This window comes from Mycteria americana, chromosome Z (genome assembly GCF_035582795.1).
Source record: "Mycteria americana isolate JAX WOST 10 ecotype Jacksonville Zoo and Gardens chromosome Z, USCA_MyAme_1.0, whole genome shotgun sequence".
In the NCBI taxonomy this organism is placed as follows: domain Eukaryota; kingdom Metazoa; phylum Chordata; class Aves; order Ciconiiformes; family Ciconiidae; genus Mycteria; species Mycteria americana.
The window spans coordinates 30,599,631-30,625,676 of NC_134396.1; the positions used below are offsets into that span (position 1 = coordinate 30,599,631).

The 26,046-nt window shown below is 40.3% G+C and overlaps 1 protein-coding gene across 3 annotated transcripts in view; it reads right to left on the bottom strand.

The window, feature by feature from the left end:
• Positions 1 to 26,046, bottom strand: part of MLLT3 (MLLT3 super elongation complex subunit) — a 137,209-nt gene that overhangs the window by 41,410 nt on the left and 69,753 nt on the right. For 2 of the 3 annotated variants that reach the window (XM_075527307.1, XM_075527306.1), the window contains exons 3-5: positions 25,499 to 25,581; positions 21,482 to 21,625; positions 6,996 to 7,115 (exon numbers count right to left, since the gene is read on the bottom strand). In XM_075527307.1, the coding sequence (XP_075383422.1) occupies positions 6,996 to 7,115; positions 21,482 to 21,625; positions 25,499 to 25,581 (347 nt within the window). The remainder of the gene's footprint in view (positions 1 to 6,995; positions 7,116 to 21,481; positions 21,626 to 25,498; positions 25,582 to 26,046) is intronic. The other variant, XM_075527308.1, reaches the window with a different exon arrangement.

Genomic DNA, 26,046 nt, shown 5'->3' on the forward strand with positions numbered 1-26,046 from the left:
CCTGATGACATTTCAGGCAAAGCTTGACTTCTCTACTGTGATCCTCTCTCCAGTTTTTGCCAGATCCTCCTCCTCATACACAATAACAACTCTGGGTCCAGCCTGGCTGTGGAAGACTTGATCTGCCATACATCTCAGCAGTCAATGTCTTTTTATGGAAAATCTCCTTTACTAAAAAAAGCTTTCTTCTTCATATTTATCGCTGTTGTCTCTGCTGAGTATTTCAATGCATTTTTTTAAAATTCAACCGTTATAAGCAAGAAGGATTTCTGAGAGGGTGATGACTCAGATGTCCTATAAGATGGGCAAAAGCAGAAAGACCAGAGCAGCATCATTCCTCACTCATATATGTTTAGTTAGGAGTGTCCCAATACACAGTTCTAGAATCACAGTTTTAATGAAATTCTTCGGTTGAAAGAGAGGATGAGGAACAACACTTACAATAAAGTGTTCTTCCAATATAATTTTTATGCAAAGAAAGCATTATTGGAAATGGGGAACTACTTAAAAGGGTGCTAATTAGTATAAATATTACAAATGCACTTCTGCGTTTGACTTTCAATAATACGGTTGGTTATTCATCCAAGTCCTTTGCAAGCTGCAGACCAAACTGATACCCAAAATTCTCTCATCTGTGTAAGACTGGATATACTTTCATCTGCATAAAATTAATGTACAAATAGCTAGCTCTATTTTATTTTCCAGCAATCCACACTTACCATTCTATAGTGCTAACAATATGCTTTTCTTCTTTAACCCTTGTACTGGTTTTGGCTGGGACAAAATTAATTTTCTTCATAGTAGCTTGTATGGGGCTATGTTTTGGATTTATGATCAAAACAGCGTCAACAGCACACTAATGTTTTAGCTGTTGCTAAGCAGCATTCACACAGCGTCAAGGCCTTCTCTGTTTCTCACGCTACCCTGCCAGCGAGGAGGCTGGGGGTGCACAAGAAGCTGGGAGGGGACACAGCTGGGACAGCTGACCCCAACTGACCAAAGGGATATCCTATACCATATGGTGTCATGCTCAGCATATAAAGCTGAGGGAAGAAGGAGTAAGGGGGAGATGTTCGGAGTGATGGCGTTTCGTCTTCCCAAGTAACCATTATATGTGATGGAGCCCTGCTTTCCTGCAGATCGCAGAACCCCTGCCTGCCGATAGGAAGTGGTGAAGGAATTCCTTGTTTTGCTTTGCTTGCATGCGTGGCTTCTGCTTTCCCTATTAAACTGTCTTTATCTCAACCCATGAGTTTTCTCACTTTTACCCTTCTGATTCTCTCACCCATCCCACTGGGGAGGAGCAAGCGAGCGGCTGTGTGGGGCTCAGCTGCCCTCCAGGGTTAAAGCAGAACAACCCTCTAGTACATATGTAGATGTGGTATGTCTGGCTGTCTAACACTGCCACAGATTTACAGAACTGCAGAGGGGAAAACATATTTAGCTTTTCTTCTCCCTTACTTAACCACCGTTTTACCCACAACATAGATGGGATAGCAGCAGTGCGCTGAAAACTGAAGGACCAAAGCAGGACATGGCCAGCCTCAACCTCCACGGACGCTGACTAAGTTTAGAATTACAGTCAGTAGAACTGCTCTGAAAAAACCCCACCCAATAAAACAAAGCAGAATTAGCCTGTTTAATGAAAGTTGTGTCGACAGGAGGAGAAATTAAGACTGAGAATATATCTGCCTGTGCGCTCACTGTTGGCAGATAAATAACTACTTAAGACTTGTCCAGTCGGGATGTGTTAAGCCAGTAATTAATGTTGTAGGACCTGAACGGTTTATACATGTAGTATGTGCAAAAAGAGCAGTATCTCCCTTCTCTGTAGCAATAGGTGGAAACAATTAATTAAAAATAACTACTTTGAACTGTTTTTCCCTTCTCATTATGTTAACTAATTAGTGAAACACTGAATTTTCACAGTACTGCACAAATTATTGAACTGTGCTTTTTGTTCAGATGTTTCTTGCGTCAGTACTGCAAATGTATTTTTGAGTTAGATTTGGAAATCTAACTACGTATCTATATATGCATCAACATTAACAATGGGCAGAAGCATCAATGAACAATATTATGATATTTGAGGATTATATGCATGTTAAAATACCTGCAGATGTTTCCTTTTCTTAAGCCAAGTAACGCCACATACATATAGTACTTCAAGATATACAACCCCTTTCATAAAGCAGTACTAACAGATCTTTAAAAATAAATATTTTAGAAAGCATGATAAAAATCTAAGGTTTTACCAACAGATAAAAACTGTGCTACTGTGACTGTTCCACTCAACTCCTGCTCAGGTTTTGGCTAACACAGCTCATGCTAAGGCCTGGTCTATGCTGGGAGCAGTGAGCGCAACACATGGGCAGGACAGGTGGCAGAAAGAGCTAAAGGGCCATTATGCAGCCATGATCACCTGCAAATTGCTGTCTCCTGCAGCCATCATCTTTGTCTGGCAGTTTTGTCAGAATCTGCTAACTTATGGAAATGATATAAACCTCCAGGCTGGAAGGTATAAAACATCTGCTTGTGGAAAAAAAAAAAAAAAAAGCTTTTGAAGTGGATCCATCAGCAGCTGGACTGCTGAGGCTTTCATGCTTCCTGGTGAGATGCAGGGGTTGCCCACACCGTGACGGAGGAGGAAGGATGAGCACTCTCACTGTCGGCTAGGAAACTAATTTTTTTTTCTTCTCCTAAATGCATGGATTAAGAGTTACAGGTTATAAATTATGAAACCGTATGACTTGAGTGGTGAATAAGTGAATTCACATGATAGACTAGCCTGGTGAAAAGGGACTGAGCCCTGTTTGGTTGTTGTATTTCTTAATGAGCGCATGAAATACAGTTTAAATCACAGACTATGTTGTCCTGTAAATTTGAAAGATCCAAACAGACCATGACAGCTGCTCAACAGGTAACACATTTGCAGATTGAAACATTTCTGTAACTACAAGGCAAAAAATGGTGTTGAACTCTCCATATATCTTGTAGGGTTGGATTCTGACTTCACACCACAAAATGTAATTCCCAATTCCATCAAACATGAGTTTGAATAAGCAGTATCCTCTCAAAATCATTTCAAACCTCTCCAGTTGCTGACAGACATTAGGAACCTAATTAGCAAATGAAGCAATGGAGGGAGAGAGGGGTGGCTCATTAAATTTTATGAAGTCATTAAACTGACCACATTGGCATGGCCATGCCAGTCTACTGTACTCTGGGTTTAGTCTACAAATTTAGGATTAGTGAGCATTAAAACATGCATTATTTTCATCTGTAACATAAAAGCATTTCTTCAAATGTTACGCCTATTGAAATAATGTGTCCATCTTAAGCCAATGGACTGGAATTAGTCTCAAATATGCCTCCTGCTCTTAAGAGGAAAAGAGGAGGAAGATATCTAAAAGGAATTACTTGCTCAAGGAAATTCAGATTTCTGTTGAATACAAATGTGTTTATTATTGAAGAAAACCACTAACTGATTTGGGGAAAAAAAAAACCACAATATTTTGAAAGCCTTCACAACTGCTGTGGTATTATTCCACTTGCTAGCTGCATGCTGGAGATTAATTTACCCCCTGCTATTTTTTCTTACAGACTATTACTGTATCGCACATTTACAAAGCTTTCCACACTTCACCTTGTCCACCCCACCAAAACATTATGACCAGTGTCATCAGGAGAATTAGAAGCAGATGAAGAATTACAAGGCTCACTGGTTTGACAGAGAAAGCCAAAAGGCGAAGCATAAAACAACATTATTTTTTTTTTCTGGTCACACACAGGAATAAGAGCTTTTGTTTTTTTTCTTTATAAAATAAACCTCATTTCACTGCAGCTGATTCAAAAAAACATAGCCATCACAACAAACCTAACCAAGCTGTTCCGCTGTATTCTGTGCATGTAGTATTTACATAATACAAACAGGCACAGTAATACAACTGATTTAAAAGTAACACAACTATCTGTACCTAGCTTGCAGCTATTTTTATATTCTGAAAAAATGCATAAAGTAAGGTTTCATGCATTTCTGCCTGCCCTCTGTATTTCCAAGACTAAAGCTTTGTTTTAGAATCACAGTACTGGAGCTCAGTAATACTATCTCCATTAAAATTAAACACAAAATCATGGAACTTCAGAAATACAAACATCTATATTTTTAAATACATATTTCAGAAGAGGATGTGACAGAAAGCAAACTGATAATTCTCTCTTACTTCATACTGCATTGTATTTTTTCATAAGTGAATACTAAACCAACAATACCACTTCATTGCACTGATTTTACTATCTTGACTGTAATTCTTCTCTAACCAGAAAGTCTTTGTGGTGCTCTGTAATGGCAAACAGGTAAGCAAATATTCTTACGTTCTGGTTTTCCATACTCAGAGTTTAAAACTGACCTCAAAGTTTACTTTGGTATTCACAGACACGAAACAAACCAAAACCAAGCCAAGCATGCCAAAGGGCTATTGCTGCAGCAGAAAAATTCCCAAATCATCCAGTACAGACACCTGGAGTACAAGCACCCACAGTTTTGGTACAGACAACTTACATCCAAGAACTACCAAGACCTTTCTACAGCTCCTATTCTAGAGGCATATCTAAACAAAATTTAGACATTGAAGTTGTTCCATCACTGGGGTTATTCCAAATTACAAAAACAAAAATCTGTTTACACATTGGCTGGAACTCTCCTGCCCCCCAGTGAAACAAAACCCCTAAAGACAAAAATCCAAGTGTTCTCAGCTCCCAGAATTTATAATAAAAAACCCAAACTTTTTTGTTATACTAAAACCAAGGTTACTTCACGTTTCCATTTCTCAAAAACAGCTGATGATCCTCAGTAACGCAGATATTTACAACTCTTTCTTCATGAGAATCAAGAATAGTTGCTCATTAGTGTGTGTTTTAAGTTGGACAGGAAGAGACAGATTGCTGGGGGAGGGGAAAAATTGAATATTCACACTGACTGGCAAGAAACAGTGTATTGACATAACACCTCTTCCCGCTATTAGAAACTCCAGTGAACGGCATACAAGGTTGAAAAAAGAATGATTTCAAATAGACAGCATTACTGCTGAACACCCCTATTTTGAAACCAAAATAGTTAAAAAAGATTGCTGGGTAACATTTTTACAGATATTGAATACAATCCTGAGATGTGATGCACATCTAACCTCCTACTGACTCCCATAGCTTCCTGCTACGGGTCAAACTCACCACAGGTGGTTGGGTTGCTTCAGCATAAATTAAAGCTTTCAAACATTCATTTATAAGGACAAGTGCAGCAAACATGCAACACTCCCTTCACCCTGCTTCACCCCAACCACACTCGTCAGGTTTCTACACCAGACAAAAGTTCCTTGTCTAAGTATGGTTCAGAAAATAACATCCCAGGTTAGCATTCACTTAAGAAAGAATTTACGCTGGAGATTCAAGACTTACCATGGTGTACAGTTACTAGATGGAGCATTAGTGTAGGACTTGGTATCATGTCTGTACCTCCCTGAAGTCCTTCTGCAGGTGTTTGGGTTGCTTACTTAGGCCAAGCCTCAGTATGCCTGCTTTGGCATGCAATGCAAGACATGGGTGAATCAACATTACAGCCAAATCTGAAGAAGTGATTAGAAACTGAACTCTAGAGAGCTACCTAACCTCACAAGAACCCCTATTACAGATCATAAAGTGTCAAAGTAACTCATCTTCAGTATCCGAGTAGATGGAGATGCATCCTAGTCTAAGCAGACAGACAGTTATCTTCAGCACCTTGCATCACTTTGGTGTAGCCAGGTGCCTTCCTTTTAGGCATTAAGCAGTCATTTTAGCCAAAATAAGCACCTTCAGTCTAAACATCAGATTCAATCCATCTCAGCTCCTCATTAAGAAAATAAAAATAATCATACATTCATATACCCTTTAAGTGTCAGAAGACCACCTGCATTAGCGATTTTGAGGCACTCAGATACAATGCAAATCAGGCAGGAACACGTCAAAACTTCCCTCCCTCCCCCCCCATATATCCTTACTGTTGTGATACATTCTTATCAATGGACACACTTCGGCATACCCATAGTTCATTATCTGACAGTTCTTACAAGATACAAGATTTGGCACAGCTACAGAACATGAAAGTTATTGATAAAAATGGGTATTGTTCCTTTGCAGTACGTGCACTGCAAGATTAAGTAACATATTTCAAATTGACAAGATGCTAAGAAAGAAAACCAAACCCCAAACAATTTAACAGAATGGAGGAAAGGCATATATGTTAATTCATTTATGAAGCAAGTCATTGTGTTGCATTTCTTATTTGAATAAATAGCAAGATGCTCTTTATTCTCCCACATCATTAATTCATTTTGTCAAACTGAAGAACTTATCTGCTGTTTTGGAAAGGTCCATTTGTATTAGTCAAAAGTTCATTGGACTATACCTTTTTACCATGTTCTAAGTTGGGGATTCAATTTGACGTCCTAGAGACTAATGATGCATCGCTGTCTTTGAAACACCTAGTAAAGAATTAACTCCTGAAATTCAAGCAAAATTAAAAACCCTAAAGAACGCAACTTCAAGTTTCACTCTACCCAACTGTCTTTAAAACTGTTCAAAAATACTTAATAAATGAAGCGATTATTATAGTATTTTCTCATATTCTTTACATTTCTGTAGATCCCACTTCCATCGCCAGAATCCCCTAATACTTCAACAGACCATTAGAATTCCTTCTGGAAAAGGAAGAAAACAATTGTGTGTGTACAAAAAACAGAAAAGCAGTACCTTCATTGGCACCTGTTCTCACAACCATCCTTGTTCTGCATTATTTTCATGTGGCAAACAGTAAGTTCACAACAAAAAAATGTCAAGACCTATTATCACTGGACTACGTCATGAGATTGGAAAAATACCTAGAAATATGTTTTTTTCTCAAGTTAATTCCCAGGGAAAGCACCGCTGGCTCAAGTATCTTCTAGCAAAATAAGACTCACCTTTGGCCCGTGAGATGATTTCTTCTTCACTTCAGAAAAAGACAGGGAGTTACTGGGAAGGTTGGGGAGATGAAGGCTCTGTCCTGAAGAGAACGATGTGCCATCTGACATTACCATAATCTGTTACAAGAGGGAAAGTATGTCAGTCAAACATTACCAACAGAGACAGAGAGTTTCACCTGCCTAAGGAAGTAGCAATCCACACTGGTAGGAGAATAAAACTTCTCCAACAAACAGTATCCATGTTTCTTCTCAACAGGGGATGGATTAATGAAACCACACTGCCATCCTCCATTTAATGAGCAAATCACATCTTTCAATGTCCATGCAAATACAACACAGGCCCCTCAGAAAATGGCATAACTTGGTCTATTATGGCTGCTTACACGCCATGGCACCTGAGTCCTTAGCACTCTTTCTCTTGTCCTGAGCAATGTCTAGTACACTTGAAAGTTCATCCCACCTGGAGTAAAAGGTTTTGCAGGCTGCTGACATCCCATAAATATGTATGTACAGCAGTCTTCACTTTCAAGTAGAGCGATGTGAAGGAAGACTGTAATGGGTATAAGTGGCAAGGTTTGGGTGGCAGGGGTGGCCTCTGTGAGGACAGGCCAGGGACTCCCCCATGCCAGACACAGCTGGATCCAGCCGGCTCCAACAGACCCACCACAGTACATGTCTGGGCCCCTCAGGCAAGATGGTGGTGCCTGACGGAAAACATGTCTGTGCACAGACAGAGGAGGTGAGGAGAAAAAAAAGTGTGAGAAACTGCAGCATGAGCACCAAGGTCAAAGATGGAGGGGAAGAGGTGCTCCAGGCGCTGGAAAAGGTATTTCCCTGCAGCCCACAGACAGCCAGGCTGGAGGGGTTCTTGAAGGACTGCAGCCCACAGCGAGGCCCCACGCTGCAGCAGGGGGAAGGTGTGAGGAGGGAGGAGCAGCAGAGAGGAGCTGTTATGGACTGACTGCAAGCCCCATACCCCATCCCCCTGCCCCACTCAGGGAGGTGGAGGAGATAGACAAGTCCTGAACGAAGGAGCGAAGTCGAGCATGGGAAAGTGGTGTCAGAGGGTAGTGGTGTTTTCTTTTTTTTGTTTGTTTCTCATTACCCAAATCTATTTTAATTTGCAACAAATTAAATTAATTTTCCCCAAGTCGAGTCTGTTTTGCCCATGACATCAACTGGTAAGCAATCTCTGTCTTTATCTTGACCCATGAGCTTTCTCATCCTATCTTCCCCCCCTGCCCTGTTGAGGAGGCAGAGTGAGTGACCAAGCAGCTGGGTGGGAGTTCAGCCCTTAGCCAAGGTTAACCCACCACACAGAGACACTGTAAAAACAGCCAGAGGTTTTAATGTGAAAGCAGTACAGCTCTAACTCCAACTTCTAACTTTAAGCTTCTTCTTTATCTGGAGTACAGTAAACTGATGGCTGGTGAGCAAGCAGCACTTTTGCTATAACAAGGGTCTAGCTCCCTTTCTTGACTTTAAAGACTCGTAAGTACAAACAGATCATTTCCAGACACCATAGATAAATCAGCCGTCACAGAGCAGTTACCACACATGTAAAGATTCATGCCTTCCATCTGAGAGAAGCTCAGCTAGCTCCTGTCTTCTACTCCAGTGCTGCCGTGCCTGGATTTTACTGCTTCCTAGCATAGCTATTCATTTATCTATTGTCTCAAAACCCTAAATGCCATAGACAGCTTACCTGCTGTCTGACAAGCCCTGCAAAGCTGAAGAGAAGTTGCAGAGCTGTGCACCTACAAGGAAACATCTCTCTCTTTCCACGGGTTCCCATGCATGAAGTCACACTTGGTTTTGTGGATGCCCTGTGTGCTCACCCTCGCCTCTTCACATGACCAAAACATCCTCTGATATTGGGGACAGGGAGAGACTGACCCATCACATGCCCCATGCCCATTACGTTACAGGAGGAATGGGACATGTAAAATCGAGATGTTTAGAATGTAGCTATGTATACTTGACTCTCCAAGTCAAGATAAAGTTTATTGCCTACAGCTTCTTCAAGACAAGATTTCAATTTTTTAAAAAAATTTTATTTAAACACCACTCCAAATGAATCTTGTTGCAGACAACTTTGTTCAAAAGATCATGTGGTGGCCTGGATAATGTTAAGGGACATATCTAAGTAAAAAAGATTACTTTTATTGGCCTATAAGCTGAGCATTACCTTTCAACACTGCTGCTAGAATCCATAAATGGAGGAAGAAGACAATCAAGTTGTTCTCCTTCCTTGACCACAGTTTCATGTATTAAAAAAAAAATAAATCTTTACAAGTTATTTATATATTCAAACATTTTGTGAAGTAAGATTCCACACAGGGCATGTAACATATTTTCTCCCCAATTCCTTATTCCAGGAGCCAGAACTCTCAAAAGTCAGCTGGGCAAAAGCAATGGCATCCTTCTTGTAATCATGGTAATGTCAATAGCAATTAGCTATTGTGAATCACAGTAAGTGATTTCATTTAGCCCGACGAATACTTTTTAACCTCAGCTTGCCAAGGGTTTTGGTTGAATTCAGCCCAGCTGAATGCAAGAGAAGGCACAAGCTAACAAAGAACAATCAGCAACAAGGACAAGGAAAATCTGTAGCCACATGTGCATACCATAAATCTGTGCAACAGACAGAGAAAATCCATGTCTCTATCATTATTTCCTCTCACAGACTAAGTCAAATGGGTGGTTAAATAAGATTGTTCTCCTTTAAATTAAACTCAATGCAGTGTTTTAAACCCACAATCTTCATAGAAAATACCAACTGCATTAAAATCAAATCATCTTTCAGAAAAAGTAGACATAAGGTTACCCATTAATTATAGAGTTTAAGCAGGTATTTTATTAACACAAAGTAGTTTTGTTCATACAGTCATATGATGGAAAGATGCATACCCATGTGGAAGAGAAATATAGTCAGGAGAATCAGGGTTTGCCCTACCTTGAAATTAAAAGCGAAGAAACAAAAAATTCTGCCAAGGATTCTTTCTCTTAGGGTTGGAAGCTGCCATTTTCTCCCTGAAGCATAAAAGTCTGACTCACTAAAATAAACTGATGTTCAACCACTGCATAAATTTTCTTTTTAAAATTCAGAAACATTCCAGTTTAGATATATTTATACATACATCATTATATACAGACATTCTTAGAAAGCTGACATTTTTAAAAAAGTGTAGGGCCTTCTGAGATATCTCAGCTTCTGGGCAAGTATTTGGACCATTAACAGTCTCAGTATTACAGACTGCATTTAGAAACAGGATAGAAAGACCTACAGGGCTGGGATGAAGAGCATTATTACCACCTGAGGTCTGGGAGATTTGGCAAATCTGGTTCCACACAGAGAGAAAATAAATATCATACAGTTTTTAGAAAACAAAGTCTGGACATTCCACATTGTGAGCCCTAAAATTTCAGTGTACTGAATCCTGCAGCCTGTTATTTTATGATAAACCCTATGAAAAATGGCAAGTGTAGATTCAAAATTTTAATGTGTTTAACAATGTATGCAGTAAGACAGAACTTCAGTTCAGACTACAGACTTTACCATCTCTGTAAAAATGACAAAAGACCAAGAAAATCTCATGTAAAATTAACTTTTTGGCCCTATGATAAAAAACACACCTCTGTCTTCCAAACTGATCTCTGTCAGAAAAAGGATATGGTCCTCATTAAAGTCCCCTATATCAGAAAAAAAAAAAAAAAAAAAATTAAAAAATCACTTTCCTTCTCCTCCCTCTCAAAGAACAAAGTTAATATTAACATCAAGTAACTCTCTAGGAACTCTTCCAAAATGTTTGTTTTCTTTGCCAAGATTATCTATGTAAAAAGTCCCTGTATTACAAATATGTATTGGAATTGAGATGCATTTCCCTTTTGGCTAAATTGAGGAAAGAGACACAGCTATACATCCAGTTAAACTACTACTACTGAAAGAGCTCAGATGACAGAATTACAGCAACTTCTGCAGTGAGTAACTGCCCTTTGTCCTGCCATTAGTCAGACACAGAAACACACAGCCTGGCAGATGTACTTCAACCAGCTTTCAGAGCCAGTCCCTACTTTGACATTGCCACTATCACACTGGCAGCATGTACTGCTTATGTGTGTGTGTGCATGTATATAGCCATATTAATATAGCCAACTTAATATAGCCATATTAAGTCAAGGCTACACAAAAGAAGCAAAAGGGGGGGATGAGCATAATACAGCAAGCCACTAATTCTGCAGCAAGAATGCAAGCTCATCAAAAGCACAGCAAAAGTTCTCCAGTATAGTCACGCTATATGTACTTTTTTTACTCATTTCCTCCTTTCTGCACTATAAGTTTCCTGCTAGCTTACAGTTGCAAAGAAGAGTACACCCCAAACGGCTTCAGCCCATGCTTAAGCCAGGCACCCACGACCACCTGCAGCTGGTACTTGTCTGCTCCCACAATGAATCACTGCAGTGACAAAAACCAGGAACATTACTAATTCCTCTCCTCAGCCCCTTCCACAAGCCAACAGCTCAGTGGGATCAGACGAGCTGGTGGAATAAGACATCAGTGCTAGTGTTAATCAAGCAAGGTGAGGCAACAGCTGGGCTTTAAACAAGTCAATTTAAACAACCACGTGATCACACTCTGAATTCACCGGTATGTAAAGCATGAAGTTCTAGTTATAGTTTTGCTGTTCCCTCAAAGATTTAGCTTGACTATATTTAGGCAGAGCAGAGGTCTAGCTAATCTCACAGTCTGTCTTTGATGTGGTGAATGGTGACAGTTAATAGGCTATGTAAAAGTAGGGAGTTAAACGTGCTTGTTCACAAATGTTAAAGGGTTTTAAAAAACAGTTGGGTGGATTGGAGTACCTGGTTCTGAGTAAGCATTAGAAACATGGCCAAGAGAAAAGAGTTAGTTTCACAGTTTAATACCAGGGTACAAATTATATGGGAATTACAGAATAGGTTGTACTAAGAAATACACCAAAGGAGGCGATTGTCCCACTCTGCACTGCACTGGTGCGGCACCACCTCAAGTCCTGTGTGCAGTTTTGGGTGCCACAATATAAGAAGGACATCAGACTACTAGAGTGTGTCCAGAGGAGGGTGACCAAGATGGTGAAAGGCCTTGAAGGCAAGACTTACGAGGAGCAGCTGAGGTCACTTGGTACTGACCAGCTCCTTCAGTACCCCTGCTTGCATCCGGTCTGGTCTCATGAACCTGAGTGCCCCTGTGGATGAAGTGCACGCTAACTCAATCCCCCTCTCTTGTGGGCACTGACTCACCACCACAGACTCAGTGAGGATGCTGGAGTGAGGAGCAGGGAGTTGGGCTTGATAATCCTTATGGGTCCCTTCCAACTTGAGACGTTCTATGATTCTATGTATCCACATTGGTTTTTTTGTTTTGTTTAAAATTCAATTTAAAAAATATGTATTTCAACTTTTACTTGTTGGCGGGAACTTCATAATCCTCATGAATGGAGATTCTTTGCACCCATAGGAAGCAGCTAATATTATATGATGGGAATGACAACAAGAAATGTTTCTAAAAACAGGCTGTAAAAGGAAGGCTAAAAAAGTGTGGGCCCACTGCTCAATGGGGCAAGAGACCTCATGACAAAGAACTTGGCTTATGTACTCAATGTTCTTTTAGCCTCTGCTTTCACTAGTAAGATCTTGTTTCCTCAGGCCTCCAAGGTACCCAAGCATCCTCACTGAGTCTGTGGTGGTGAGTCAGTGCCCACAAGAGAGAGGGACTGAGTTAGCGTGCACTTCATCCACAGGGGCACTCAGGTTCATGAGACCAGACCGGATGCAAGCAGGGGTACTGAAGGAGCTGGTCAGTACCACTGCAAGGCAGCTCTCTATCATCTTCGAAAGGCTGTGGTGATCAGGGAAGGTTCCTGATGACTACAGAAAGGCAAACATCACACATCTTCAAGAAGGAAGATCCAGGGAACAAGAATCCCATCAGTCTCACTTTAGTCCCTGGGAAGAAGATAGAGAAAATCCTCCTGGAAGCCACTTGCAGCCACCAGAGGGACAAGAACGTGACTGACAGCAGTCAGCATAGGTTTACTAAGAACAATCCTGCCCAACTTACAGCCAGGTCTATGAGATATGGACTAGATAAATAGATGATGAGATGGGTGGAGAGCTATCTGGACTGTTGGACTCAAATGGTTCTCTTCAGCTGTGTGAGGTCCAGCTAGAGGCCAGTGACTACCAGTGTCCCTCCAGGATCAACACTTAATCCAATACTGTTTAAAGTCTTGATTAATGGTTCAGTGGGATTGAGTGAACTCTCAGAAAGTTCACAGATGATACACAAATAACTATTTTTCAGAGATACCCTGTGCTGTCCAGGAGAAGCTCCACCACACAAACATGACTGTTGGGTTAGAAGATGTTTCCAGAAGAGAAGAAAAAAGGTTAGATGAGCTGTTCCATAAGGCATACAGAAACTCAGTCAGCAGGTGAGGTGAACTCGCAAGAAAGCCAGCCTGCAATCTAGTGAAGATGGAGAGATGATGTGGACATGGCAGAGGATGCCAGTCAAGACAAAGAGAGAAAGACCAATAGCAGCACTGATTAATGGAATAACTGCTTGATGTGACTGGACAAAACCAGAAGAAAACACAGATGCCCACTGATATTCTTTTCCCTGTCCTGCTCCAAAGCCCATCTGTTCCAGTGACACCAAAGACCACAGTTAATGGGCAGTTTTGGGAGGAGATTTATTTTAATAATGCTTGTCAGAGATGGAAGGAGCCACGCTCCATCTCACTTTCTCTGTGAAAGGAAGACTGGAGCATCAGTGTGGGCAGCTACTTAACACACAACACTAACCTTGGATAAGAGAAAGTTACCATTCTTAATTTTGCTTTCTTCTGGTTTACGCTGTAACTGAGAGTTTTCCTACACCACCACTAATAAGCCATTCCATACAAGTTTTAGCTCAACATAGGGAAGAGATGATAGCATAAAAATAAGGTTTAACAAGATCTCATCCTAATAACGTATCTAAGAAAAATTTATGAAAACAATGCAAGACTCAATCATATTGGAGCACAGAAATACCACATGAATATCATGTTGGTATTATCTACTATGGTAAACAACTCCTACCACAGAGCAAAAGAACAAGTGTACATAAGCTATCTTTTACTTTCATTGCTCTTATGGACAGATGTATAAGACAGCTTCCCCCCCCCCGCCCCCCAACACTCTTCTCGCCAGTCCACCCCTAGAGAAAGATTTTTCTCTGTTTGTCATATGTGCCAATAAAGCATTATGCTTACAAGCATTCAAACTGATCTGCTGGTAGTGGTATCTTGCCTCTAGTTCACCAAACACCCACTTTGCTAGTCTGCATCTGTTGAGCTTCTACTTAAAACCTTTGTCTACCAATTGCTTTAAATAAAAGACAGCTTCCTGGGCAAAGGAAAACTTATTTTTCCCAGAAAGACAGTGGGTAGAGGAAATTCACTGGTATTCACATTATTGGGTAGGAATGAACCTACCTGCTTGATCAACCTGAAGTGACCAGTCTTCATAACACCTGAGCTGCAGGCACCTTCTAAGGGCATTCCAATTTGCTACTCAAGACAACTGAGTGTTATGGAATGAAAAAACTGCCATGTATTTAATTTTTGTAGTTCCATGCACTGCTGAAACAAAGGAAGGGATCAGGGAACAACAACTGTGCACCACCAGTTATCTTAATATAATTGGGAACCCTTTTCCACTATCCCTTTTCTAGCAATTTGGGAAAAATCATGAAATTGTAATACCTGTACATAAACCTACTAACAACTGATTCAGAAGTTTCCTTACGAAAAATTGACCTGTTGAAGACAACACTGATCTACCAACACATGTTTGGCAGCTTGGAGTACCCAGGTACCCAACAATAACCACCCACTTTCAAAACACAAAACTTTGCTTTTCAGATCCCAGTACAGAAAGCATGAGGAACAGCCTCAAAATGTTCCATGGAAGCTGGTCTTCTCTTATTGCCAAATTCTACAAACGCACATCGTGCCACCCCTGATGCATAGGAGGAGTCATAGATCTACCCCACATAGATACTTACACAGTTAAAAACTGCACAAGCTGTCACAGTTGCCCCAGATCAACACAGTCTCCTTATTAAGGTACATGAGAGCTTCTGCAGGGGAATGAACCACTACCAAAAAGCTGTAGTCTGTCTCCTACTTTTTCATTTTCCTGAATGAAAGGAGGCCATCAACAAAGCTGGAATAATCTTGCCTCAAACAGATCCACACCAAGCTACCACACCATACCAATGTTGTAGTTTCATTTACTGAGCTGATCTAAGAACACCTTCATACAGCAGCCTCAGAACAGGTTGGTGAGCTTCCCCACAATGTGCTGCAGAAAAATTCAAATAGTACTTTCAGTAAGGGCTATGAGATATCTGTTAGAATTTTGGGAAGAATTAACCATTACTGCAACATTTCTGCAGCCCCGCAGAGGAATTATACTCATCGTGCATCAGTAGCAGACAAACGGTGTTCTCTGTGTGGTCCTGGCCTGCTGCACCCCACGTCGTTTTACAGGGATGAACAAGTTCATTTACCACTGAAAGCACTAAGAGTAACAATAAAAATCCAGTTGTCCTGAACAACTATTATTCCTATTTTGACCAAAAAAACCTCATAAGGGAATAGAAAACCTTTAGAATTCTTTTAAGTTATTTGCTTGAACGTAAAGTAATATATAGTTTAAGAAAACTCAATTACTTAATTATGAAAAGCACAAGATTAAAGATAATCCCTTCCCTCGAGCAGCATTATACCTAAGGTTGGCTCTGGGTAGAAGCCAACTATTCCAACTGACACAGAGGAGCTGCAAGAAAGAGGGAAAAGAGAGAAAAGAGGGAAATGCTCATGATTTCATCTTCCGTTACATGGATTAGGAACATGGGTTTTAGAACAGGCATTATGCGGGCATCTCAAGTGACTGAAAAGACATTTGTCAACTGTTAAACAGTAAAACCACAAAGATTTGGAAGAAACTCAAACAACAGAATGCAGTGTTTTTTGGCAAAACCTGAATTTTTACCTTGATATTGTTTTCTAAAACTTGTACCCCTCTCAGAATGATTCTTTCTCTCTCTTGGCTCATTAATAGATCAGCTGTCTTCAAGGAAAGAGCTGCCTTGCTACAGAAGCAGAGCTGCTTGTATTTCCAAATTAATTTCACAGAAAGCAGACAGAAAGGACCCCTCTGTTGCTAAAAAGAATTACTCTAAAAGTGACCTATTCCTTGCGTCCTCTAATCTGAAACCTCAAACTGTATCATTAATAGCCATGTGCATTTGTAATAATGTTATGAATTTTATTATTTTTGCCCATAGTGGTAACTGCTCTCTAAGGGGCATCTGTAAGGCTTTTCCTTTTATGAAAGGAAATTCAACTATTAGATGTTGTCTGTGTACTCCTGGATTAAATGACTAATTTTGAGCCTTCTTCCAAAAAGGTGGGAGTATTACACAGTACAAAAATTTTTATTTATATATTTGCAGCTATGGGAGAAAGGGCTGTATTAAATTGCTGTCTTAACATGGACTGAAAATATTTTCACTACTTCTTCCCAAAAGAATCAAAATTAAATTATTCATAATATCATATTCAAACAAGTGATGCCTGAGCAAGTCTGTGTTTCCAGAGGCAAAATTCAATTTAACTGTTAGGTAGCTGTCATTCAGCATCTTAAAAATTAATTTATTTCTACTGGCTCAATAAGCAGATCAGGTATAATTTTCAATTTTTTATTGAAAAACATGCAAGCCAAGAAAGAAATAGAACCAGCACTACTGACAACACAAAATACATCAATGGAGTCAGACCCTGTTTATAAATGGTTTTAGTGGGATTCAACATTCAAAATCTACTTCAAATCCGAAGATTATTTTTAAATGACTATAATTTCCCAGTCAGTGTCATCCCTCTTCCCATATCCATACACAGGAATCACAGTGCTGCCTCTTTTCCCTCAGGCTCTTTCATGTTTAGAGGCGGAAACTAATCAGAAAAGTTAACTGACAAATCTAGGAAGGAATGACCACGTTAGGATCAATGGTTACTGGTGTTTACTTGATGAAAACTTCAGTCCTACTGTACCTACTCATGCATAATTTCATGCTGTGTCTAGAGGATGAGCTGTGTAGGAGACTACATGTATATAGTTCTCACTACCAGTAGCTTGACAATTTGCTTAGTAAGAAACGGATTAACTAAAAGTCATCATTTGTATACAGTGTGTCTTTGGGGATTTCAAGCAATAGGTTGGATTATGGTATACACTGCTAATTCACAAGTCATATCTGTATGCATGTTAGCTTCACATCATTAGGTACTACACTGACTAAATGGTGCAAAAATTCTCAGTGGCATCACTTCCACAGCATACTTTTAGAAAAGAAATGTCATTTACAATATATATTCAAAGAGATGGAACATAAACAATTACACTGAATGGTTTGATTGAATTTGCCCAGTCTACTCCTGAGAATATTTTATTTCCTCTGTAAACATTTCTTTTTACCTTTATGAGAACAAGGTCAACTGAAAGTAGGTAAATAGTAGAGATGGACTTGAGCATAACTAAATCAGGGGTGGCGGGAAGTTCAGTGTAGAAAATATGTTTCTGAAGGTGGAAAACTTTGTCAAATAAGCAGATTGAACCAAAGGCTCCTATTTACCTTCCTGACTACAGAAATAAAATCTCTGCAGCCAAATCAAATCCTTCTTCTTTTAAGGGCTGAAAAAGTAATTCTCAGATTGGAAGAGAAATCAGCAAGTTGGTGACCTCCTGCTAATGATGACTGACTGCACGTTTATGCTTCAGTTCTGATGATACCAAATAAAAAGCTAAGACAGAAATATTCCACAGAGTCAATCAACATGACTGGCTCCACCCTAAATATCCTGTTTGCCTTAACTAACATGGCCACAGCAGCACTGCAAAGCTGTGCTACAGTTGGGTTCTCACTTGTTTAAATCTCACTTGTTCTCACAATATCCGAATGTTACACTTATTCTCTCCCAGTGAACTGCAGGATAACCAGTCTGACCTTTGGGCACATGAAACATGGGATGCATATAAGAAAAGGTAACCATCAGAATGCACTGGCAGACTGCTAGAACTTCATTTTAAAACAAAGATAAAAAAAGGTTATTAGCCTGAAAGACAAAAGAACATTGGCCGTAGCAAGTATCCCTGACTAGTTTGCATTTGGGATGCCACGCGACGTATGTGTGAGGGAAAAGGGGAGTTTGCGAGCATCCAAGAGATAACTCAAGGAATCTGCAGCAAGAAACAAACACATAGACAGGTCTATACTGAATATGGCAGCATGCAGGTACCAGGTGAGCCTGCACTTTTCCCTTCAGAAGGACACACTACTTGTAATATATGTATGTTTATGCAAATGAGAAATAAAGAAACATGTTTAGTAGTTTACATCAGTGGAATGACATGTCCCATGACTTTTGCTTGGAGAAAAACTAATGAGAGATCTGGGTTTCAAGGTGCACAGAAATCAAGTGATTTACACCATTATTTAAAAGCATGTAAGCAAAAGTCCGCCACCTCAGAGTGCAAAGTCACCACTCAGCGTTTCACATTAATATGGTATCTCATCTGTTTTGAGGAACATGAACTTCATTTTGCCTGACTTGTTGCCTATCAAGGAAATGCAGTGACTTGTTACTTTTACTTTTTCTTGAAGACAGCCATAAGCCAAAAGTATTAATTGTTTTGACTTATAAGTAAGTGCAAAACCCATCTTGTACTTTTTTTATCCTCTAAATTCTTTTCTCAGCCTAAAGCATGGAAGTTACAAGTGAGTTAATGTTTCGTGAATTCATTCAGTTGTCTTTTCTACTTACACTTGGAAGCAAGCGCCAGCTTTCCAGGACTTCTGCAACAGTCAAAGAAAAGTCTATGTACAGCATTTCATGAAAGTGTAACGGGCCTTTCAATGCTGGGAGATGTAAGCCCTTCACTGAGACTTTCAGTAACAAGACAAACAGAATGCTATTACATCATCTCTGCCAAGTTGATCAGACGAACTCCTAGGTCAGAAAGCCTACAGAATGAAGCACGAAACATCGATAGCTTCAAAAAAGGGACCCATTTCTTGGAAGGAAATTGGAAAAATGAAGGATTTAAAGAAAAAGAAAAAGAAAAAAGCAAGCAGCTTGTATCCTCCAGAAGACAGAAGGCAATGACACAAAGCATTAAGAATGACCACGCTGATATATTCAGGGACAGAATTTGATCAAACACCCCACAGTTCATTGTTTACACTTAGGCAACATTTTTGCTTTTGTTAATTCAAGAAACCTAAAATTAGAAGGCACAGAAAACGAGCAATAAAAGGGACATTTCCTATTTTTACCTTTTTAACCACCCCCACCCCCTGCCAAAGTCCCAGCTGGCATCATTTAGGTTTATTACACTTGTGGGTAAAACTTGTCCATTGACAACTGACTTGATACAATTAATATTAAAGCAGTGGCTCATGAAGTTTTCCAGAATACAATCTTGCTGTTTTATTTGCAAACACACTAAAAAGCCAATACATTGTCCAGACATGGATACCCTCTTGCACCTAATAAATGCAAACACAAAACACAGCTCATGCTTCGATTTCAATACAACTATAATTGTAGCAGTTTTCTTCCCCAGGATGATAACAAGGTCCTTCAGACTATACCCGCTACTTATTTTTGCTTTGTTTTCAAAGATCCTCTTCAGCAGACTGAATAGTCTCACACTAGCTCCCTCTTATCTCCAGCCCAGAACCTACTATTATCTAATTGTACCAAATAGGGCTACCCTTTTTTGTTACAACTGTTCAAAAATATAAAGATAAGCCTTGGCATCTATATTACTAAACACACAATATGAAGGCTTACTTAACATCTCTATCAGTGACCTGGAGGAGGAGACAGAACACGCTCTTATTCATGAGATTTACAGATGACAGCCAGCTGGGGAAGGGATGCAGCTGACACTGAAGAGCAGGGCTGCCACCAGGAGGGACCCAGACAGCCTGGAGGAATGGGCTAACAGCAGCCTCATGAATACTACCAGGACAAATGCCAAATGCCGAGCCCTGTCCCAGCAAGGCAGAGCCCTGCAGCCATGAGGCTAGGGCTGGGAAACAGCTCTGAGGGGTTGGCCCTGGGCGCTGGAGGGCAGCGAGCTGAGCCAGGGCCACCCACATGCCTGGGCAGCAACAAGGGCCAGCAGTGGCTAGAGCCTTGTGAGCAGGTCACAGCCCTGAGAGCCAGGGGAGGGCAGGGACTGTACCCTCTGCTTGGTGCTTGTCAGACCCCACCTGGGTACTGCCTCTAGTTTGGGTCCCCAACACAGAAACGCCACCAACAAAATGGTGGGAGGTGAGGGGAGGCCACTGAGACAGTGAGGCTGGAGCCCTTGCCCTGCGAGGAGAGGCTGCAGGACCAGGGCTGGTTCAGCTGGGAGGAGCGACAGCTTCGGGGGGGACTCAACAGCATCCCTGGCACCGAGGGGAGGGAAGAGATGCAGTCGAGCTCTTCACGGTGGTGTGTGGCAGGAGGGCAAGAGGCAGCAGCACAAGATGACACACGAGAGGCTCAGGCTGGAGATAAGGAGAAGCCTTTTCCCCACGAAGACAGCCCAGTGGTGTGGAGCTGGGGCCTGGGGAGGTTGGGCCACCTTTGGCCAGGGGAGGTTTTACACCTCGGCAAGGAGGGGTGAAGTCCTGAGCAGTCCAGTCTGACCCCATGGCTGAGCCTCTGGTGGTCCCTGCCAGCATGAATGGTTCTGCCATTGTGTGAAACAAAGCAGAACAGTTTCCATCAACAGACAAAATGTAAACCTAAAGGTTTGGCCCTCTCCTCCCTCCAAATGAGCAAACTTCCTTTGGGCTTTTCTGTATCAATTAATTCTACCAACATGTAAAGAAGTCTTGGTAAATTTTCTGGTTCAGGCTGTGCAACATATACATAAATTTAAGTAGGTTTATTTATACTTACAGTTTCTAACTTGTTCTACCTTATAACAACTGAATTTATTCTGCTTAATATAGAACAATTTCTCTTCAAATGAGAGATATCTTATTTTCTTATTACTTCCTCCCATCACAGTAGCCCTCCTGTATTTCATCTCTGGAAAGTCAAGCAAGTAATGCTTCATGTATAAGGTCTAAGTTCTGCTTTTGCAGAAGTAAACATGAATCACTTGGTTGTGAAGACAGATATCTAATCTTGTATTTAAGGGAGGCACATGCTCATTTGCTCACCCATTCCACTTAAAGACAACAAGCACTGAGCTCTTATATGAAGTTAATCTCAAAACTACTTCACTTTGTTTCACTGTCAGGTCAATCTTTATTATACTAATCATGCCCCAGCAATAAGCAGCAACATCTTTATTGTGATGGCTTTTGACATGGGTGCAGGACTCACCCCTCCTGCTTTTAGCAGCTTTCTTCTGAATTCTTCTGTCGGGTTGTTGAATGTGAGCTTTTCACAGCGAAGGTGATTTACAGGTGGGTGGCCTTCAAGGTGCAGGAATAAGTCATAGTCAAATCGAACTTTCTTAGGTTCTTCCTGAGGGTTGAAAATAACCAGATAGAAACATCTAGCACCGAAACTAACTAAGTTGAAAACAAAGGGCTACATAAAGACTGTCAATTCAAATGAAAATTATATCATTTTTAACCATTGTCTGTGTTTCCGGACACATGACGGAATTTACCAAGCGTCAGCTGAGCTGCAGTAAATCAGAGAAGCTCCTATAGGCCCATGATAACACACGGTAAAATGCATGAATTTCATGAACTTCAAGCTGTCCTGACAAGGCTTAATTGAAAGTGTTATGTCATGTTTGGCATAGGCTACAGACATATGCATAGGCAAGTATCATGATTCAGCTGACACAAGGTAATGCAGTCACCAACACAATCACACTCCTGAGCCCTAGATAGTACTGAAGACACTGCAGTAAGTTTTGAATGTAAATTCCTCCACTGAAGCCAAACACTATCGTTTTCTTCATGAGTTGTAGAAAGGGGTAAGAATGAAACTGCTGCAGCCAACTATACTTGATCTCCTATATATGGGGTCTGCTCATTTATTAATGAAACTTCATTGCCTTGAATGAGTGTGGCCAGCTAGACTGAGTGTTCCACCACAGCTTCCAAGCGATTAAAATTCTCTGCCACTGCAGCGAAAAAAATGAAACTGAATGTTCCCTGTACCAATATGGAGAGAGAAAGAACAGCAAAGGCACATTTATCTTGGAAGAAATCATCAGCACTCTACTGTCCTGAGAAAGCTTCAGCTGAAAAAGGATACTAGTGGCATTGAACAGACTTCAGTTTGTAACCCCAGAGAAAAGATACTAAGTAAATTGTGTTATACGTTTACACAGTCCCTTCTAGAAGCTGTATACAAGTGCCCTTTTAAGGCAATATTAAGTAGCCCTTCCTCCAAAGGTCCTGATGTGCAACAGAAGCCACCAAACCAATGTCAGTCTTAAGGCAGACCACAAGTAAAAGGTCAAATTCAGGAAAAGCTTTAGTAAAAAGAGAACCATGAGGGAGAGGAGGAAGAAATACAGCAAAAGCTTCACACATATCCAACACTGCATGTAATCAAAACACGTGCTCTGTTCAATGACAAATATTTAAATAATTCACATTAAAAAATGTTTAGTTTTGATTCAGGATTCCAAGGATGTGAAGAACAGAAAGTGTAGAAGTCTCAGTTACACTGAAAGTTAAATCAGAGGTTTCAAACACAGCCAAGGGACATCCTTGTCATCCGATCTCTACGCTTGGAGCAGAGACAACAGAAGGGAACCTGAAATAAAAGGCCTGCAATAGTCTGTTTCTGAAGACAGAAAGGAGTAGTTCCCTTAGATGAACTATTTTCTTGATGGACCATTTCCAAAGGCAACCATGGATGAAGATATTTCTTACTGTCAGAAAGATTAATACATGATTTCTTGCAGAAAAGAAAATGGGAGTGATTTACTCCCCGGTCCGATTAGAAAACTGTGATGTTGCTACAGACAAACAGTTGGTACCAGCAGCTTTGCCATAAAAGCAAAGTTATAAGAATTTATAAACGGAGTCTTCAAAGAATTCTGTAGAAAGTTAGATGAACATAACCAGTGATTTCCAAGAAGACTTTTACTATACAAAGGACACCCAGTACCACTGCCATTATTTCAAAACAGTGTGACAGTGAAGGCAGAATATACTGCAGTTTATGAGCCTTATCCTAAATGGACTGCATTTTCCAGAGTAGGAATCTTTTGACTTAAAAGCATTTTTTCAAGGACTGCCTCAATGGCTAACACCTATAGCCTGCTGCTGCTGTATTTGGGAGGGGGGTTTGTTTGTCATTTCCCTAATTCTTTAAAGCTTGGAATATTTTCCGTCAGGGTGAAACGCTTATTAGATTTTCTACCAACTTCTGCTTAGTCCTGGGAACAGGCAACCTTTACTTCTCCATGGTCCAGGTGACTTCCTGTACCCCTGCCTTCTCTGTTCATTAGGATACTTTCTGAACCAGAAACTGAAAGTTGTCTACTTTGAATAAGTGATGATGGTCTGTCTCCTCTTCCTCCTTCTGTCTATCTCCTCTTTTTCTGTATTGGAATACCTGTGAAGTGGCTTAGGGGAGGAAGAGTAGCTGAGACAGGAGAAAGCAGTAATTTGCCTCAGGAATGCCAGCTCAGTTTTTCTGCCACTTTTCCTTTGTATTGTACCAACCCCAGGGAAGCACATGCTGCAGCAACTGTGTGACAAGCTAGCTGACTCACAGTCCAACTGCTGCTTGTCGTATTCCATGACACCAAAATAGGGGTGAGGGACGTTTGCAAACTTCCTAATTCCACATGCTGCTTGAGGGTGAGGTGAGTTGTAATCACTGCTGCCCTCTTTATCTCAGTCTAAGCCACAACTCCTGCTGGAGAACTCCTGAGACTTGCAGGTCTCCACTGTCAGCAAAGGCAGCCAGAAGTCTGAGTGGAAAACAAAAAAAGAAATGTCGGGCAGCAAGCTTTCTGTAGAGATGCTTCAATGATTGACTCACTGTCTTCTGACTTGGTCTGCCCAGTTTTGGGATGAGCTTTTAATAGAGGAGTTAAAGAGAATGGGCTCCTTTTTATTAGATTTCCTGAATAAATCAAAACTGCTTCCCTAATGGAGACAGAGCTAAAAAGCAAACCAAAAAAGACAGTCAACTCAGAGGCAGTTCTGTTTCCTTTTCCAACAGCAAACAGGGTAGACTAAGTCCTGCTCTTCACAGATTGATACAGGGAACATTTCAGAATTACCTGTTCGAAACCTACAACTTAGGAAGTGCCTGAGCAGAATTATGCACACCTCACACCTTGACAGAGCTTTCTGTGAAAGACAAAAGAATACTGGAATATCTACTTGAAGGCACACACAGCTAACAAAGTTTTACCCTAACACAAATTTTAAGTGCCCGAGCTTCCAGCAAAAGTCTTTTACTATGCATTTCTACTTTCTTTCGGTTTTACTTTTTCACCAAGCATTCGACACATGAAAGATGTAACACTGACTTGATTAAAGTAATTATGTTAAACTACATCTTGGTAATGTAAAATAAGCACACAGGTATTTTAGAAGAGCGCGCGAAGTATAATAGCTCTACCGAGGCACATGACATACAAAAGGAACCTAAAATATTGCAGTTAAGGTACTGTACATTAAACCATGCAAGCTTTTTGATCTTTAATTCCCCCCAAATCCAATCCTTTTATCTGAATGACTTATTAGTAATACAGACCCTGTTACGTACATTAAAGGAAATCTCTGTATTCACTACCTAAGAGACCCACAGTAAGCGCAGCATTTACTTAGACTCAGAATTTGAGATACCACAATAATGCAAGCTTTGTAGAACAGCACTGGGTTTGTTTTTAAACTGTGCCCCCTGGTAATGCTGAGTTGAATAGAATCAATGTTCACATGCAGTCTAAAATAATGTTTTTTCAGACTGAGGATGCAGGATTAAAAAAAAAAAAAAAGACTGTTTTGAAAGATCAAATCCTGAACAAATTAACAGCAATACTAAAATAGAACAACGAGTTCATTATGAAATCAACATAACCAAGATTGGTTTCCTTTCTTAAAGTTTAAGTGGCTCTTGAACTTCCTTAAGCATTATTTAAAGTCTGTCCACTTCTGAGCAGGGCTAGTAATTCTTCTGAATAATTACATTCAACTTCTTTATTTTACCAGGTAATCCTAATTTCATAGAGTTATCTACTAAATACAATTATGCATTTCTAAAAGTTACAGTGACTTTGAATTGAGGAACAGCACTGACAAAGATAGCTTTAAAACTAATTTTTAACTGAGTTTATGAATGAAATGTAAAGCTTTAAAACACCCCTGACTTCCACTTTTTTTTTTTTTTAATGAAAAGCATGTGATTCCATACCTTGTTTTTGAAGTAAACCTCAATTGGTAAAATGAAACCAGCATACCCAGATTCTTCAACTTTGTAGGGTGGGTCCTTGCACACTGAAACAAAAAGGAAAAACCTGTATTTAACACAAAAGATAATGTTCTAAATGCACAAACAAAACATATGAGCGTATAATCTGTGTCAATAGTTCTATGGCAGCACCATTACAAAACTGCACACACAGTAGGACATATCTGTGCATAGCTCAACATGAACTTTGCAAGCAAATAGTTCCTGCCCATATACAACCTACAGTGTAGGGATAGCAAATTTTTAATTATTTTTTTTTTCCCCAACCCTTTCAGACTGCTAAATCAGAACCACCAGGGACTTCAACACCAGGTGGACCCACTGAGTACCCACAACAGCTACAGAGGCACTGCAGCCAAGGCTTGTTCTGGGAATGAAAAAGATAACAGGATTCCACCCTAAGAAAGTTAAATATGTAGAGGGCAGAAGAACTGCCATTCATGTATTCATAACCTAACACTAATAAAATCCTAATTCTAATAAATCTAAAT